At 41.4% G+C, this 14,427-nt stretch overlaps 1 protein-coding gene across 1 annotated transcript in view; it reads right to left on the bottom strand.

The window, feature by feature from the left end:
• Positions 1-4,296: 4,296 nt before the first annotated feature.
• Positions 4,297-14,427, bottom strand: part of LOC116394263 (ceramide kinase-like) — a 13,965-nt gene continuing 3,834 nt past the window's right edge. The window contains exons 5-13 of the mRNA XM_031867229.1: positions 14,307-14,373; positions 13,943-14,088; positions 13,314-13,388; positions 11,937-12,089; positions 11,272-11,377; positions 10,569-10,648; positions 9,635-9,840; positions 9,180-9,394; positions 4,297-9,066 (exon numbers count right to left, since the gene is read on the bottom strand). Coding sequence (XP_031723089.1) covers positions 8,979-9,066; positions 9,180-9,394; positions 9,635-9,840; positions 10,569-10,648; positions 11,272-11,377; positions 11,937-12,089; positions 13,314-13,388; positions 13,943-14,088; positions 14,307-14,373 — 1,136 coding nt within the window. The 3' untranslated portion in view covers positions 4,297-8,978. The remainder of the gene's footprint in view (positions 9,067-9,179; positions 9,395-9,634; positions 9,841-10,568; positions 10,649-11,271; positions 11,378-11,936; positions 12,090-13,313; positions 13,389-13,942; positions 14,089-14,306; positions 14,374-14,427) is intronic.

The raw sequence follows: 14,427 nt of genomic DNA, 5'->3' as shown, positions 1-14,427 counted from the left end.
CGACCTCCATGTCAACAAAGCACAGAGAAGTTACAACAGATTGCACAAATAGTTGTTCGTATGCGACCTATGTATGGATACACGAGGTGTAGGGATCAACGAGCCTTTGCGTTCACACTTGGTATTCAATTCTTCCTGCATTTTGATATTAAAATACTAATTTAAAGACCTTTGGACTTTGACATGCGGACTGGAGGAGCCGGGGATGAAACCACCGGAGCGCAGCTGCTCATACACCATTGCAGAAGAAGAGGGCGCAGCGAGATAAAACAATAAAAGAGAGGCAGCCCAAGCCTTGATGGGCGGTAACATTTGTGTCTGTTTGATGTATTGATGTGAGGAAGGTGACGGTCTCATCGCTCCACACTGATCTGGTGTTCTAAGTCACACGCACTTCTTGTACGTCATCATTTATTATCTCGGTTTCACTTTTTTCGGCGCTTCCTTGCTTTTATCGCTAAACTAAGTTCTTCACCTCAGCTGAGCTGAAACACGTTTTGGGGGAATTTTTAGCATTTTAGTAAACTTTGTTCTTAGTTTAATTTTAAATATCAGAATTGTTAGCTTCTTCAACTGACATCAATACCTATTAATGTAACAGTCCTCACTAATACAGAGTATTACAGTAACCAAACACACCAAAGTACTTCATAAAATGTATTTTAATAACAAAGATATCTGTGTTTCCATATTAAATATGATTACAGCTGCATACAAAGAGCTTTATTCAGAACATCAGTACCATATTAGTCCTTCTAACATCCTCTTCTACAGGTCGGTCGGCCAGTTGTTGTAGACGGACGGACACATGTACTGTTTCAGCAGCAGGGTCACCTTCTCCGTGTCTCCTCCCACCCCGCTGTGGACAGAAACAGTGACGGTTTAAAGGCAGGGTTTAATCTCCTTAAAAAGCATTTACTACTCCTTTCATCCTGTCCAGTCGTTTCATGAGGCCCAATTTCTCTGTTTAACACGGATACTATTTTCATTCACTGGTTGTTTTCAGTTATTTCTACTTCGCTGTTTCCCAATCGCTAAACATCAATTAAAGCAGAGCAGCTCAGTGGCAGAGTGCTGTTCTAATGTGTCTGAAGTGTCACACCTCTTCCTGACGCCCTGCATGCGGCGCAGGAAGGCGCAGATGGAGCTGTGTTTGGCTTTAGATCGCAGGAACTCTGCGTATCTGTTGGAGAACTCGATGTCTCCCAGCTGCCTCCGGCGGTCCAGACCTGCAGACAGCAGCTGCCTGAAACACAATAGCATCAATAATCGCATCGTCTTCCTGGATTTGACGTCACGCTTTCATGTTTGGTTGTTTTTCTTATGTTCTTTTTTTTTTTTTATCAATACAAGACAATATACAGTATCTATAGACTTGCACTAACCATGTACTCAACACTACATCGTAGAGGTTAAAATGAAAAGCTGCATAAACATGATTCAGAATACAATGAAACACTGAAACACAGTAGAGAAATATGTTTTAGTTTTCCCATAAATTTGAATAAAGTCCAACCTGCTGTCACAGATTTTATGGTCACTTGGGGGCAGCAGAAACAAACTGTGAACCAAGGGAAACCCTGCAGATCTGAAGAGTGAAGCCAGCGCTGAAGGGCTTAAACTTCTCGTGCAAAATGGTAAAAAAAAAAAAAATGCCTCCAAAAGAAACAAGATGGCAACGGTCAAGATGCCAAACTCGAGGCTTCAAAACTGTATTTACACATCAATCAGTTACAGATAAACATGGTCATTCATTAAGAGTCTTTGTGTTTGTCTCACCTGATGAATGCAAGTCCAGTATTATCTGTCTGTTAGCTCTGGTTTTGGTCTCCACCGCCTCCTGAGGGAAATATCTTGAGCTGCTGAATGCTCCACTATGTTCACCACCAATCTCTAACTGTCTGACTGCTGTTTGCTGTTGAGCAGGTAGTGTACGGGCGTTTTTACTTTTCAGATTTTTCTCTGAAAACATCCCAACATAACAATCCCACATATTCATTTTCTTCACTAACAACTATAGGGTTTTTTTCTTTGATTAGTGTAAACTCACCTGAGTCTGGCCTCGAGCAGAGCGTCTGCAGAGTTCATCCTCGACAGAGACCACGGTGCGTTCAGGTGTCTGATCTCAGTCAGGAAACTCTCCACCTCTTCTTCATCCCTGAGGTCACATGACAGGAAGTCACAACATGCATTTTTAAAACAAATACAAAGAACAATATCAGAAAATACAAAACCCTTTTTTTCCTCCTGAAGATGATTTGAAAAATGATTTCTCTGAAATGAAGAAAGAGGAAAACTGAACTAAACATGATATAATTGTTGTGTATTTTGTTATCCAGCCGCTATTGTTTCATACAAATCTCTCATGATCATGTGGAAGCGGAGTGTGGTATTATATTTAAAGGAAGCAGGGAGGGATTTCTTTGGCAGGTGTTTTTAAGCAGCGTCTGAGAGAAGTATACAGGTGATGGTACCTGACAGGAAGTGATGTGCTGAGGTGGAGGAGGACCAACAGCAGGAACAGCTGAGTCACACTAATGGATGGCATCATTAGGACGAAGAAGAAGATGAGGTTGATTTCCTGCGGAGACAAATCAGATTTTTATTTCAAAACCTCCGAACAGACGGATGCATCCTTTTTGTTCTGAAAATCTTAAGGCTGCAGCATAAAATAGAAAACAGTTTATCATCTTTTGTGTTCGTCTCTTTTCTGCACAGAGCTCTGACCTCAACCCAATCCAACACCCGTGAGCCAGACCTGATCCCCCAACACCAGTGAAAAATCCCTGCAGCTTTGGAATATTCAATTATTTTACAAGATGTGCTTGAAAATAAAGTTTTTTACCTGCAATGTTAGTGGTGAGAGCTCGTACGTACAAGAAATAGTGCCTGTAAATTCTCTTGTGAAAGCTTCAGGTCTGTAATTTTATTACATTAAAAACACATCTGACCCCGACATAGTTTGTGATCCGAGCTTTATAAATAAACATTTAACTTCTGATCAGTCAGTGTCCATGGAGCTGCCACAACCAATGCACTTGTGCCACGTTCAGGTCACATCAGAGTTATCGTAATTACAAGTTTCCTTCTTTTCTCAGCAACATCAGAGTTGGATCTCAAAAGTTTAATTTTTTACCTGAAAGTTAAAAAAAAATGATGTACAAACTTACAAACACGACTAACTGCAAGTTAAAGGAACAAGCAGAGATATTAATGATAAACAGAACGAGCTCATCTCAGCGACTACAATGTCTCCAGTGGACGTACGAGGAGACTCACCTGGACAGATCCTTCTCAGAGACCGAACTGGATCAGACCTGCAGACTGGGTGTTGGGGTCCGAGCTGCCTCCTTTTGTACCCCCTCGGGTATCGACCCCCCTGACGGACTTCCTTCCGACTTTATTGGTCTGATTATTTACCGTGTCAACACATTTAGTCGGGAACCAGATTTTCCAGTTATTTTTGCTTCCTGAAATCTTAATGAGATTATTGGATCCGACTTCCTTAATGAGCTCTAATCACCTGTGAGAGCCGCCTGCTGTTTGTTCACATGCAATCATTCTCACATCACTGCAGAGTATTGATCCACGAACACACGTTTCTGATCTTTTTATCACTCTGATTTATGCTTCTGTTTTCTCTGCTCACAGTTCAGAGGTGACTGACACTATTTAATAATGTCACATGAGTCAGAGGGCCAATTTTCAGTAACGTGTACTTTTACTCTTAATACTTAAAGTACATTTAGCTGCTTTTACAGACTTTTGTGCTTTTCCTTAAAGTGGCAATGGACGACATATAATCATGAAGTACATGTTTAATGCACAATGTAATGGCTTTAGAATAACAACACCATCAGTGTTTAGATTGGTTCTCTGTAAGACTCGCTTTTACAATTGCCAGAGGAAATGGAGGCTCCATTTACGGCACAATGCTGTGAACAAATAAATGCAGTGTGCCCTGTAATGTGTCGCCAACTCTTTTTCTTACGGCCAGATCTATTTGCAGCGAGTGAAAGACCATGTGCTGTTGGCAGAAGAACCGAGGACTTAACTTGAAACAGCTCCTCTCAATCTTCAGTTCAAACCGTGTGAATCCCTGCAACAAGGAAAGTCCTTGAGCATCAATGAGCACAGGAAACATCAGCCTGATGGGTCCAGTAGTAGCTATGAAACATTATAGCTGCGCACACACACACACCAACATGCATGATCTCCCCACAGGCTTACACCAGGATAATAACTCCTTCAGCGGTCAGATGTAAACAATAAAATCATAAATTTCGTACAAGAAAGTGTTGAATGTTTTTTTTTATTCCTGATAATAGAAACAGCTACAGCAGAAGGAAAAGATCAGTTACAGCTCAAGGTCGACAGACACATTAAATCAAACGAATGTTCAGCGTCGGATTAAACTATAGCCTTCAAAACATTCCGTTAGTTAGAGAGGTTTAAAATGGGAGAAGCTTCACTGAAGAAAACGTCATTCCAGGAGTTTTAAAAACCACTTTGGAAACTTAAGATGGACATTTGAAATACTTTTCAGATTTTATAGATTAAACTAATTTACTAAAAAGATTCATTATTTGCAAAGCTAATCCTTCATTCTACACATTCTACATGCTGTTAGTAAAATACCCGATACAACACCAGCGAGGATCTGGTTACATCTCATTATCGAGGTTATTACATATTTTACTGCACTGCTTTAAGGTCCCAGCATTCGTATAACTGCAAAATGTAATGACAAAATCTGTTAATTTCTTAACAATCAGTGGATTAACGGGAGTGAATTTAATTTGTAAGAAGACATTCAAACCACCTCGACAGTGTTGACCGGAATAGAGAGCGGTAAAGTCATGTTAGCTGTACGTCATGCAGCATTGTCAATTAACTGTGCGTTACTCTCCGGTTAGCATAGCTAGCTAACCAACGGCTAACTAGTAGAAACTACGTCTGCAGAATGGAAGCAAGAAAACCGCATGTTTTTGGAAACTAGAAGTTATTTTCACCAATTGGGAGATATTATAGTGTCATGTTGTAATTTCCCACTTGGCTGCTGGTAAATAAGACCCGATCACATAAAAACTTACTTTTTTTTTTACAGTGTAGTCACTACATCACCAAGCTTTTAAAGCCATTTTTTCATCAAGATGCGCATTAAGTACATGAGAATTTCTTCATTGCACTTATTTGTGTGTGACTGGGCCTTTTTGGTGTACGAATTGTGAACGCGACATTAGCTAGTAGCAAGCCAGCTAACTCTTAGCAACTTAGCTAGATAATACGAGATTATAGCCGACTAGGGTTAGCAGGTTCACTCAGGTATTTACCTCTCCAGCACCAACTATTATCACAAAAAAAACATGAATGAGAGTTTATGGTTTCACCGGGCACTAAATCTATATACTGAGGCACAAAGACATTTAATTCATAATTAGATTGCTAAATGTAAATAAATAAGTCTTATCCTCTAACTAAAAGACCACCTCAGTCCATCACCAGTCGACCTTTGTGTGCACACGATTAACACATTTGGTTTGTTGTTGTTTGGAGGTTTTACAGCAAATATTAAGACTCTGATTGTATCGATACAGCGCTAAGAGATTAATCCACATGAGACAGTTTGAATCCGTCACATCCTTTAAAATGAATGCATGTACGTAGGGTTCTGATTCTCTTTTGATTGGTGAGGTCCTCTAGGCTGAGCTACAACTGTCACAGACAGACACAGCTACATCATTGAACCCCGGCCGGTATTTGGCCTGCTGGTGTTCATGAGCACCGTGAGCTGCTACTGGTTCCCTCCTCCGTCAGTTCGAGTCCAGCTCGACGTCAGCGGAGAGGAAACAGGATTGCTCGTCAACAAACAAACAAAAACACAAAGAAACAGCATCTACAGTCCGACAGTCCAGTGCTGGTACCCGACTTCCTGTCCAGACAAATGGAGCTCTTTAAGTGGTTTGGAAAAAGAAAACCTCATATTATTTGTAATACATTTGCAAAGAATATCTTGATGATTTGCAGCTTCTAGTGAAGCTAAAAATGGCCAATTTGCCCCGAGGGAGGTGGAAGAGGAAAGGGTTCATCCTCTTGAGCAGATTGTTGACCATCAACACTGGACTCTACAGCGCAGCTTCCGTCAACTAAACAAGAATTCACAAAACTTCCTGTCAATAATGCGAACCTTCCAGTAACACAATACAATTCAACATTTTGTTTTGTGTGAAGTAATATTCTAATAGTTGTGACCAATTCCGATTTGATTGTTTGATGTTAAGTATTAGGACAAAAACATGTTGAGCCCCCAAACATGTTAGCCATCACTAATGCTAGAGTATGCATGTTCGCTACAGAGGTGGTGTTTGGCCTGAGCTGTCTAAACGCACATTCAGCTGAGAGTCACCAGTTAACACTGTCACTGGTTTAACCCGAAACATCGGCACAGTCTACGGCGGCAAGCTATTAACCGTGTTGGCTACAACTGGACCGTTTAAAGCCTGAATGAAGTCAAACCTCTGAGTCTCTATCGTGGTGTTTGACATTCTATAGTAACTTGATTAGAAGCATCTAGTGACTTGTAGCTCATAATGTCTCGCTGCTGTTACGCTACACGTTTATATCTGGCCACTAAATATTGGGCCACTTGCTAAAGTATTCTACTCAGTCACTGATAGCACACAGATTTGTTTTGGTTGCATTCGCCATCTTTGGTGGTTAATGTCCTTGCATAGCTTGACACTTGGCACTCTGCAGTACTTCCATCGTCAAACGTACGTCATCATTGTTTACAAGCTGTAAAAGGATCTCTCTCGACAAGAGCACGGATATCTCAACCAACCACCCTGGCACTCGATCCAATAGTTGTTGAGACATTTCTGTGTTTTTTTGGGGTGTTTTAGTATTCTCTTGGTCTTTTGTTGCATGTGACTCATGTTTGATTTGAGGAAGGTTCAGATTATTGACTTGAGGTTTTACAAAACAAAATAAAGCTGATAAACATCTTTAAAACATAACTGCACACCGGGAGCATGTTGAAGTTACAGCTACACCTTCAGCTGATTTTGAAGACAGAATATCTGCACAGTTTGAGTGACACATTGGTGTTCATTTGCATATTGAGCAGAAATGGAAGATTAAAAACATTCATGCATGCGCTGTTCCGTTTACTCAGCAACGACCAGCTTCACCGACTCACTTCTGAATAGCTGGGAATTAAAATCATCAAAAATAGAAATGTCATAGGTATGATTGAGCTCAGGTTTTTCTATGGAAAATCTAATCGAGAAGTAAAAGAAATCTTCACACAGCTGAAGAACATAGCTGCTGGAAAATAAATGCCCTGTCAGCATTATAAGTACTGACCATGTGCAGGGGATTCACTTTGTATTTTCCATGAAGCCCCTGACCCCTAATGACTACATGACCCGAGGAATGACTGGCAGGTGTCTGGCATCCTTAACACATGTAACAGATAATTCAAAATCCATGATCGTTCCAAATGATTTAAAAGTGCAAAGAAGCTAAAATTTCTGTAACAATTTTCAATATTTTTATAAGCTAAATAAATATGAAACTCAGAAAAATCAGAGTGAAATCATCTAAACGACAGAGTAAGGTTAATAGAAAAAAACGTCTTGAGACCGGACTCAACGCCTGATTGAAGCACCACAGCACTAATGAAGAACGTGGACAAATACAATGACAAACGTAGCAAATAAAAGTCAATCTAGAAATTAGTTTACAGACTATTTGAGTGAAGTTCGAGCAACTCCAAGTTCGAGCAATTTCAAGTCCAAATAGGGGTCGAGCTCATATCAAGATGGCATTAACAGGTGAGAATGTCTGGTGGTGAGGATCAAGACGAGTCAGAGTCAAAAAAGGCAGAAATTAAACGATCGGCGAGACCATAACGAGTCAGAAGGTATAAGAATAAAACATCTGTAGACCAAGACAGGAGTTGAGTATTTCAACAGAATAAAATCACAAATACAAAAGGCAATATTAACCATTATTCAGCAGTTTTCTGATCAAGTCAAAGCTGAGTCCAAACAGGGTTGAGTCTGAGTCAAGACCCGTAACAGCTGACTCCAGTCTGCTAAACAAACATCTGGACTCGGTTGAGTCTGTAACAGGTGGTGGCCGACACCGAGACGAAGCAGAGTCAAATCACGCATGACAAGTCAGTCAAAACAGCCACAAGACAGACAAGTACGAGTCAAGGCAGCTCCAAGTCAAAACACCCAGACAAGTCCACTTCAAAATACCAAGAAGGCCGACTAAAGCTCGAGTCAAGACAAGTTCAAGCAAAAACAGCCAAAAGACAGAGACGAGCCCGAGAGACGAGATTAGTCAAAGTCAAAACATCTATTTGACCCAAAACAAGTCTAAGTCAACAGAAAAACACACCGGACTTGAGATTAAAACCAGATTTGAGTACTTCAGTGGACTCTATAGGCAGTGACACACAGGTCAATGTTCTGGGCAACGCAAAAACAAATCCATGTTGTTTGTTTACATTGTGTTACTGTTACAGGGATTTGTAACCTCAACGGCTCAGTTTCAGGACAAATAAATCAGGTGCCAGACACCCGTCAACACCAACGATTTGAACTAGAACACAATCTGAGGGTTAAGCTTTACTCTCCAAGTCAATTATTTACCCGATTATTTCTTAAGAACAGCTGCTAGATTCTGGAGAATGCATTTAAAGCTGTTGCAAGACGTTCTAAGGAAACTGCATCTCACTTCCTGTCTGTGGGGAAATGTTGGCGTGTCAGACCCAGAAAGTAAAGACTTGTCTCCTTCCCTACTGCTTATCTTTGTTGAGTAACAGCACAACTCGGTAAATCCTGTCGAGCCTCCTGTTGAAAGACGTGGTGAGTGTCACATGATGGCGGCAGCAACAGTGACGTAGGTCGAGGCCGAAAACAGAGAGACGAATCCAGTGTCCGACAGGGAATAATGGGGGTGTGGCCCTATATTGCACAGGGGTTGGCGAGATCCTCAAACACCGTCGGTTCTTCGATCCCTCGTGCGAACAGGTTGATCAACTGGCAGTGCACTCTGGGGAAAAAACAACAACAACAACAAATGGAGATGTTTTTTAAAAAGACATTCAACCTGGGTTGAAAAATACGACAATAGTTAGGTAGGAGACTCCCAGAGGTTCGTGGTACCTGACGTCGATGGCCGTGTGGGTCAGGATCTCGCCATCGCAGTTCCAGCTGCTGTAGACGGGGGCACAGCTGCAGGCCGGGTGGTCTCGGCAGATCTGGCTGAAGATTTGGTGTTTGCCGCTCTCCCGCAGGTCCAGATCTGAGTCGCTCTGGCAGTGACGCGGCGTGAAGCGGAAACGCCGCACCCGGTGGACCTCAACAAAGTTCAGGTCAAACTGGTCGAGACAGAACGAGACAGTGAGGGAGATCTGGAGGGCGATCGGCCGATATTGGTTCTAAACACTTCAATCGGTGGTTTCCACCAACGGCCGATCAGAACAGCCAATCAGATGATGCAAAATCCTGATACTAAGGAGCACCTTTAGTAACTGTAACAGGTGTTTGGTATCTTGGGATTCAGTCTCTTTGTTGTGATTATGTGGAGAGACAATAAAACCAGAATGCTGATCTATTACCTGGTCGTCCTTGCTGGTGTGCCGTAGGAGGTGTCTGAGGAAGTCGAAGCGGGAACATTTTCGGACCAGGATGAGGTCAGTGGTGCCGTCGGCCAGGTGAGCGGCGGGGGAGAGGCCTTTGGGGCTACGAGGACAAGCACAGCTCATACTGGCAGCGTTTATGGCCAGGAACTTCCCTCTGATTGTCCTCCACTCGCTGTCACTTTCTATAACCAATCCAGCAAAAGACAGATTTGACTTTTCTTGCTGCTGCCAACGTCTACATTTTTACTTTGGCTTTTACTGTGGAAAACGTTGACATTCAAACACTGTGGTTGAACAATTAATACGTTAATTAGCATCTAAAATATCTACAAGGCCAATCAGATACTTGTATGGTTAGGAAAAAAAAAAAAAAAAAAAAAGAGTCCATCTGAATACAATCACACAATATACTGAGTAGCTTTAAAAAGTTGAGATTCAAAATTCTTGACCTTGGTAATGTGATCGAAACCTCCAGAACAGCTACTAAATGGACCTTGTGGTGAGATTGTTCTGTCAGTTGCAGTTATTAAGCCAACATGGATGAGATGCTCAACTGGTCTGCTGATGAAGATCATGGGATGTGATTGACAGCTCCAGAATAACTACTAACTGGATAGACAGTGAGGTAAATTTGAGTCTGAGGACTATCCTGTGGTGTCCCCCAGGGCTTCATTCATGGACCACTTTTATTTCATAATACGGTATAAATATATTCTAAGATACAACAGGATAATGAAGCCAGGCCTGCTGTTTGCCCCCGATTCCAGTCTGTGTGACCGATTCTGACTGAAGTCTGCCTTTTTGAGTAAAAATCCATTGGTCTGACAGGATATCTTAATCCAAAGACAGTTTACTAATTTTCTTTCCAGCTGTGCTTTAGAAGCTCTGAATGAGAATTCGTTGGACTCACCGCTGTCCGATGCCTCATCCACCTCGTACCGCTCAGCTTTCTCTGAATTTAGCTGCCCGTTGTGCTGACAAACCACACAGCTGGAAATGTACAGACACAACAATGTTATTTATATGAAACAACAATCAAATAACGTTACCAGAAAACAGCAGTTTTAGCTACTGAACTTGTCAGCTGAATTCTGTTTTAACTGCATAGCTGTTAGCTAACTTGAAAGCAAACCGTTGAAGATGCTGTACAGGATCGTTAGCTAACTTGAACTGTTTTGGCAATTAAACTTACCTGACATGAACCAAATAGTGATGGTTGCTAAATTACACTGTTAGGTTACCAAAACCGAACACTTGAACCAAAGAGGTTCTGTATGTGTTACAAGTTGAGCTAATGGCATGAAATAGTTTACACATATGTATATGTAATAATACACACCATAGATATTACATAGATATAGTTATGGTTACAGACTCATTAAGTTTGTATTTTGAGTGTAAGTCATTTCCCAAAAATGAACACAAAACGCACAACAAAAAAAGTTGAGGTTTTGAAAGAATTTGACAGATAGGATGATTATTAACATTATTATTACAGCTTTGTACTAACCTGAATCGTTAGCCAACTTAAATAAACACACTTTTGAATCTGAGTGAGAGTACATTTTTGGACATTATATATATAAATGTACATTATATAAAGTCTTTCTCACCCGGATCGACACTTGGCGGCGTCCCGCGGCGTTCCCATGATGCCTCTGGCCGGCAGGTAGGACACCGTTCCTTCATAGTAGTGATGAGTCAGGAACATCTTCACACCTGCAGTCATAGCGTCATCAAGGGATTACAGGGAAGCAGTACCACTTTTGTCCACAGGGGTCGCCACAATCAACACAAAATAAAAGTTCCTTGTAGTAACTAAGTATCAGGTGTTTGTTCGACTATCATTATTACAGGAAGCATGAGCAACTTCATAGTCATATTTGTTACATTGATAAATGTAGCTTTATAGTTTCAGTTTTATGATATTTATTTATTCATTCCTTTTTTTCCTTATCCTGTGCCTCCCTTCACTCATTCAGAAACCAACCCTCTCCCCTTACTGATACAAGAACTGCTCTGAAACAAGCAAACTCGTCTCAAGAGCCTGGACGGATTTCCAGGTCTTTTCGGTTCTATCTGCCTCAGAGCTTCTGTTTGTAGCTGTAGTTTTATCTTTGACTTCCTTCTGTTTGGTGACAAAGAAATGTGTTGTTGAGTTGTTGTTTTCCCTCCGTTTAGTTTACAGGAAGCTTCGGTCGCTAATAAACAGCAGCAGCTTGTTCGGTTTCTCCACAATGACAGATTGCCCCGGAGAACTTCTCAACACTTGTTGTACCCGAGAGGTCGTATCTGGCTGGTCCCATCCATCTCTTCCTCTCACTGTCGGTCAGCACGTCGCCGTAGAATCCGTAACCCAGCAGAGAGACGGAGTATCGCAGGAAGGTGTTGTTGTGGTGGACGGAGCACACGTCCATCGGCTGAGAGTCTCCTGAGCACATCAACACACAGGAATCAACACACTGATGTGGAGTCATTAAAAAAAAAAACTAGACTTTTAAAGACACACTTCAAAATGTCTTTTTTTGTAAAAGCTATTTAATAAGTCTAGCACACTGTTTTATTTCAAAGCTTATGATTATTATTATGTATCGTTTTTATCTTAAACCATTGTTGGTTATTTTATTTCATTTCTCTAAGAGTTAAATTTGTCCCAATTGATCCATTTGCCTCATTGCAGTTCTAAATGTTATATTTCTGGTTCTACCATGTAAACCACTTTGTAACTTTGTTTTGAAAAGTTCTTTGTATAAAATATATATCACCACCGTGGTCAGAGAGAAACAGCATTATGTCCCGTACAACATGGCAGAATGGGCAATAAAGTTGACTTGAAAGAACACTAGATGGCAGCAGGAGACCATAGAAAGCAAAGTAATGTGCGTCACTGGATTTTCATTACATTTGGAGCGACTATGATGGAGGATGAACTGGATATGGATTAAAAAAAAAACATGGCGACATTTTGAAACACACAATATAATCTGAGATAATAGGAAAAGGCATTACGACAAAAAATCTCTCTCTATTGCAAATTTGAGAAGGGCTACAACTAACAATTATTTTCATTAGAGATTCATGTTCAATTTTCTCAGTTATTTGATTCATTAGTTGGCCTATAAATCAGAAACAGTAAAAGATCGCCATCCCAGACTCTCAAAGTCCAAGGTGAAGTCGTCAGATGTGTTGTTTTGTCCGATTGACGGTCAATTCAGTTCACTATTTATGCAAGACCAGGAAAAGCAGCACCTTCTAACATTCGACCACATGAAACCAGCCAATGTTACTTAAACTATTAACTGCATCATCAAACTACTTCATTTTCTGTTGATCGACTAATCGTTGCAGCTCTAAATTTGAGTTTTGCATACGAGGTGAAACCGTTTTAAAATGGGGAAAATGGACAAAACCTACATCAGTAGAAGTTTTTGTGAGAAACATGTAGATATATAGCATTTAAATGTACAATGTTGGCAAGTCATTGACCAAAAAGTGTCTTTATTTTGCTGATTAATTATCAGTTATGATGGCGACATGTCATTTTTTACTGGAGGAAGACCTTCTTTGTCCTTTGCCTTTCCTTTTGTCCGGTGTGTAACACGGTAAACAAACTGAAATGATTCATGTTGACGTGTCGTGACACCATGAGACTGACCCACAATGATGTGCAGCGCTGAGGTGATGGGGTCGTTGGCGCCCACAGTGGCGAAGCAGATGCAGTCTGTTGAACCTGAAACCCAAACAAACAGAGTGTGTAATGATCTAGTGAGGTGAAGAGCAGCAATGATCATTCACAAATGCTGCCTGTTTGCATGCAAAGTTTTTTGAAATTGCACATTTCACTGGCGCAGCGAGCATCAGCAGGAAGTAATTAACCAGGTGAGCTGCTTCTGCTGCAGAGACAATGAATGTCTCCCCGATGACTGTGTGTGTGTTTATAGAGCACCTGAACAACAGAAAACACAAAAGGACACAAACAAACTGGAAAACGAGGACACAGTCACTACCTGCGTTTACACCCCGGTAACAGAGACTCCTGCTCTCTGATTGGCTGTGAGTCTGTGCTGAATAAATGATACCATGTATTAAAAGAACAATTTAAATGCATAGAAAATATGCCTGGAAGTTTAAACTGCAGCTAACCATAGCAACATGACGGATGCTAAATTCACTCAAGGATCCCTCCGGCCTCCTCAAGGGCCCATCGAGCCTCCTCAAGGGTCCTTTATCAACCATAAAATAAATAAATAAATAAAATAAAATCAGTATTGAAGTGTTTCTGACCTGCAGGAATGATTCCGATGCGAAGCGAGCCGGGGAGCAGAGCTTCATCCGGACAGTTTGGATCAACGCCGCCGTCTATCTGCGTCCTCCAGATCAGCCCGTGGATGATCTCACTGAACATGCCGTCCCCCCCGACACACACCACCCTGAGCCGGGGTCACAGTGAGAGGTTGTAGGGTACGAAGGCCTTTTATTTCATAATCAGTATGTTTACTGTCCCTACAAAGTGTAAAAAGGCTTCTGTAAAACAGCAGCCTGACAGATGTGTTCTCTGTGGTGCTTTTATTTTGGCGGGTCATTAGCTGCCTTCCGTGTATTTTGGTCTCTGTGATGTAATAAATCATCTGTTGAACTAAACTCTCACCCGTCAAACTTATTCAGCTCCGCCTCCGTCCTCAGGTGGTCCCTTGCATAATTGGCGTGCTCCGTCACTAAGACCACACACACACACACACACACACACACACACACACACACACACACAC

The sequence above is a fragment of the Anarrhichthys ocellatus genome, unplaced genomic scaffold, assembly GCF_004355925.1.
Source record: "Anarrhichthys ocellatus isolate YVR2014 unplaced genomic scaffold, GSC_Weel_1.0 scaffold2, whole genome shotgun sequence".
In the NCBI taxonomy this organism is placed as follows: domain Eukaryota; kingdom Metazoa; phylum Chordata; class Actinopteri; order Perciformes; family Anarhichadidae; genus Anarrhichthys; species Anarrhichthys ocellatus.
Note: the sequence above shows the minus strand (reverse complement) of the source record. Positions and strands in the feature narration are given on the sequence as shown.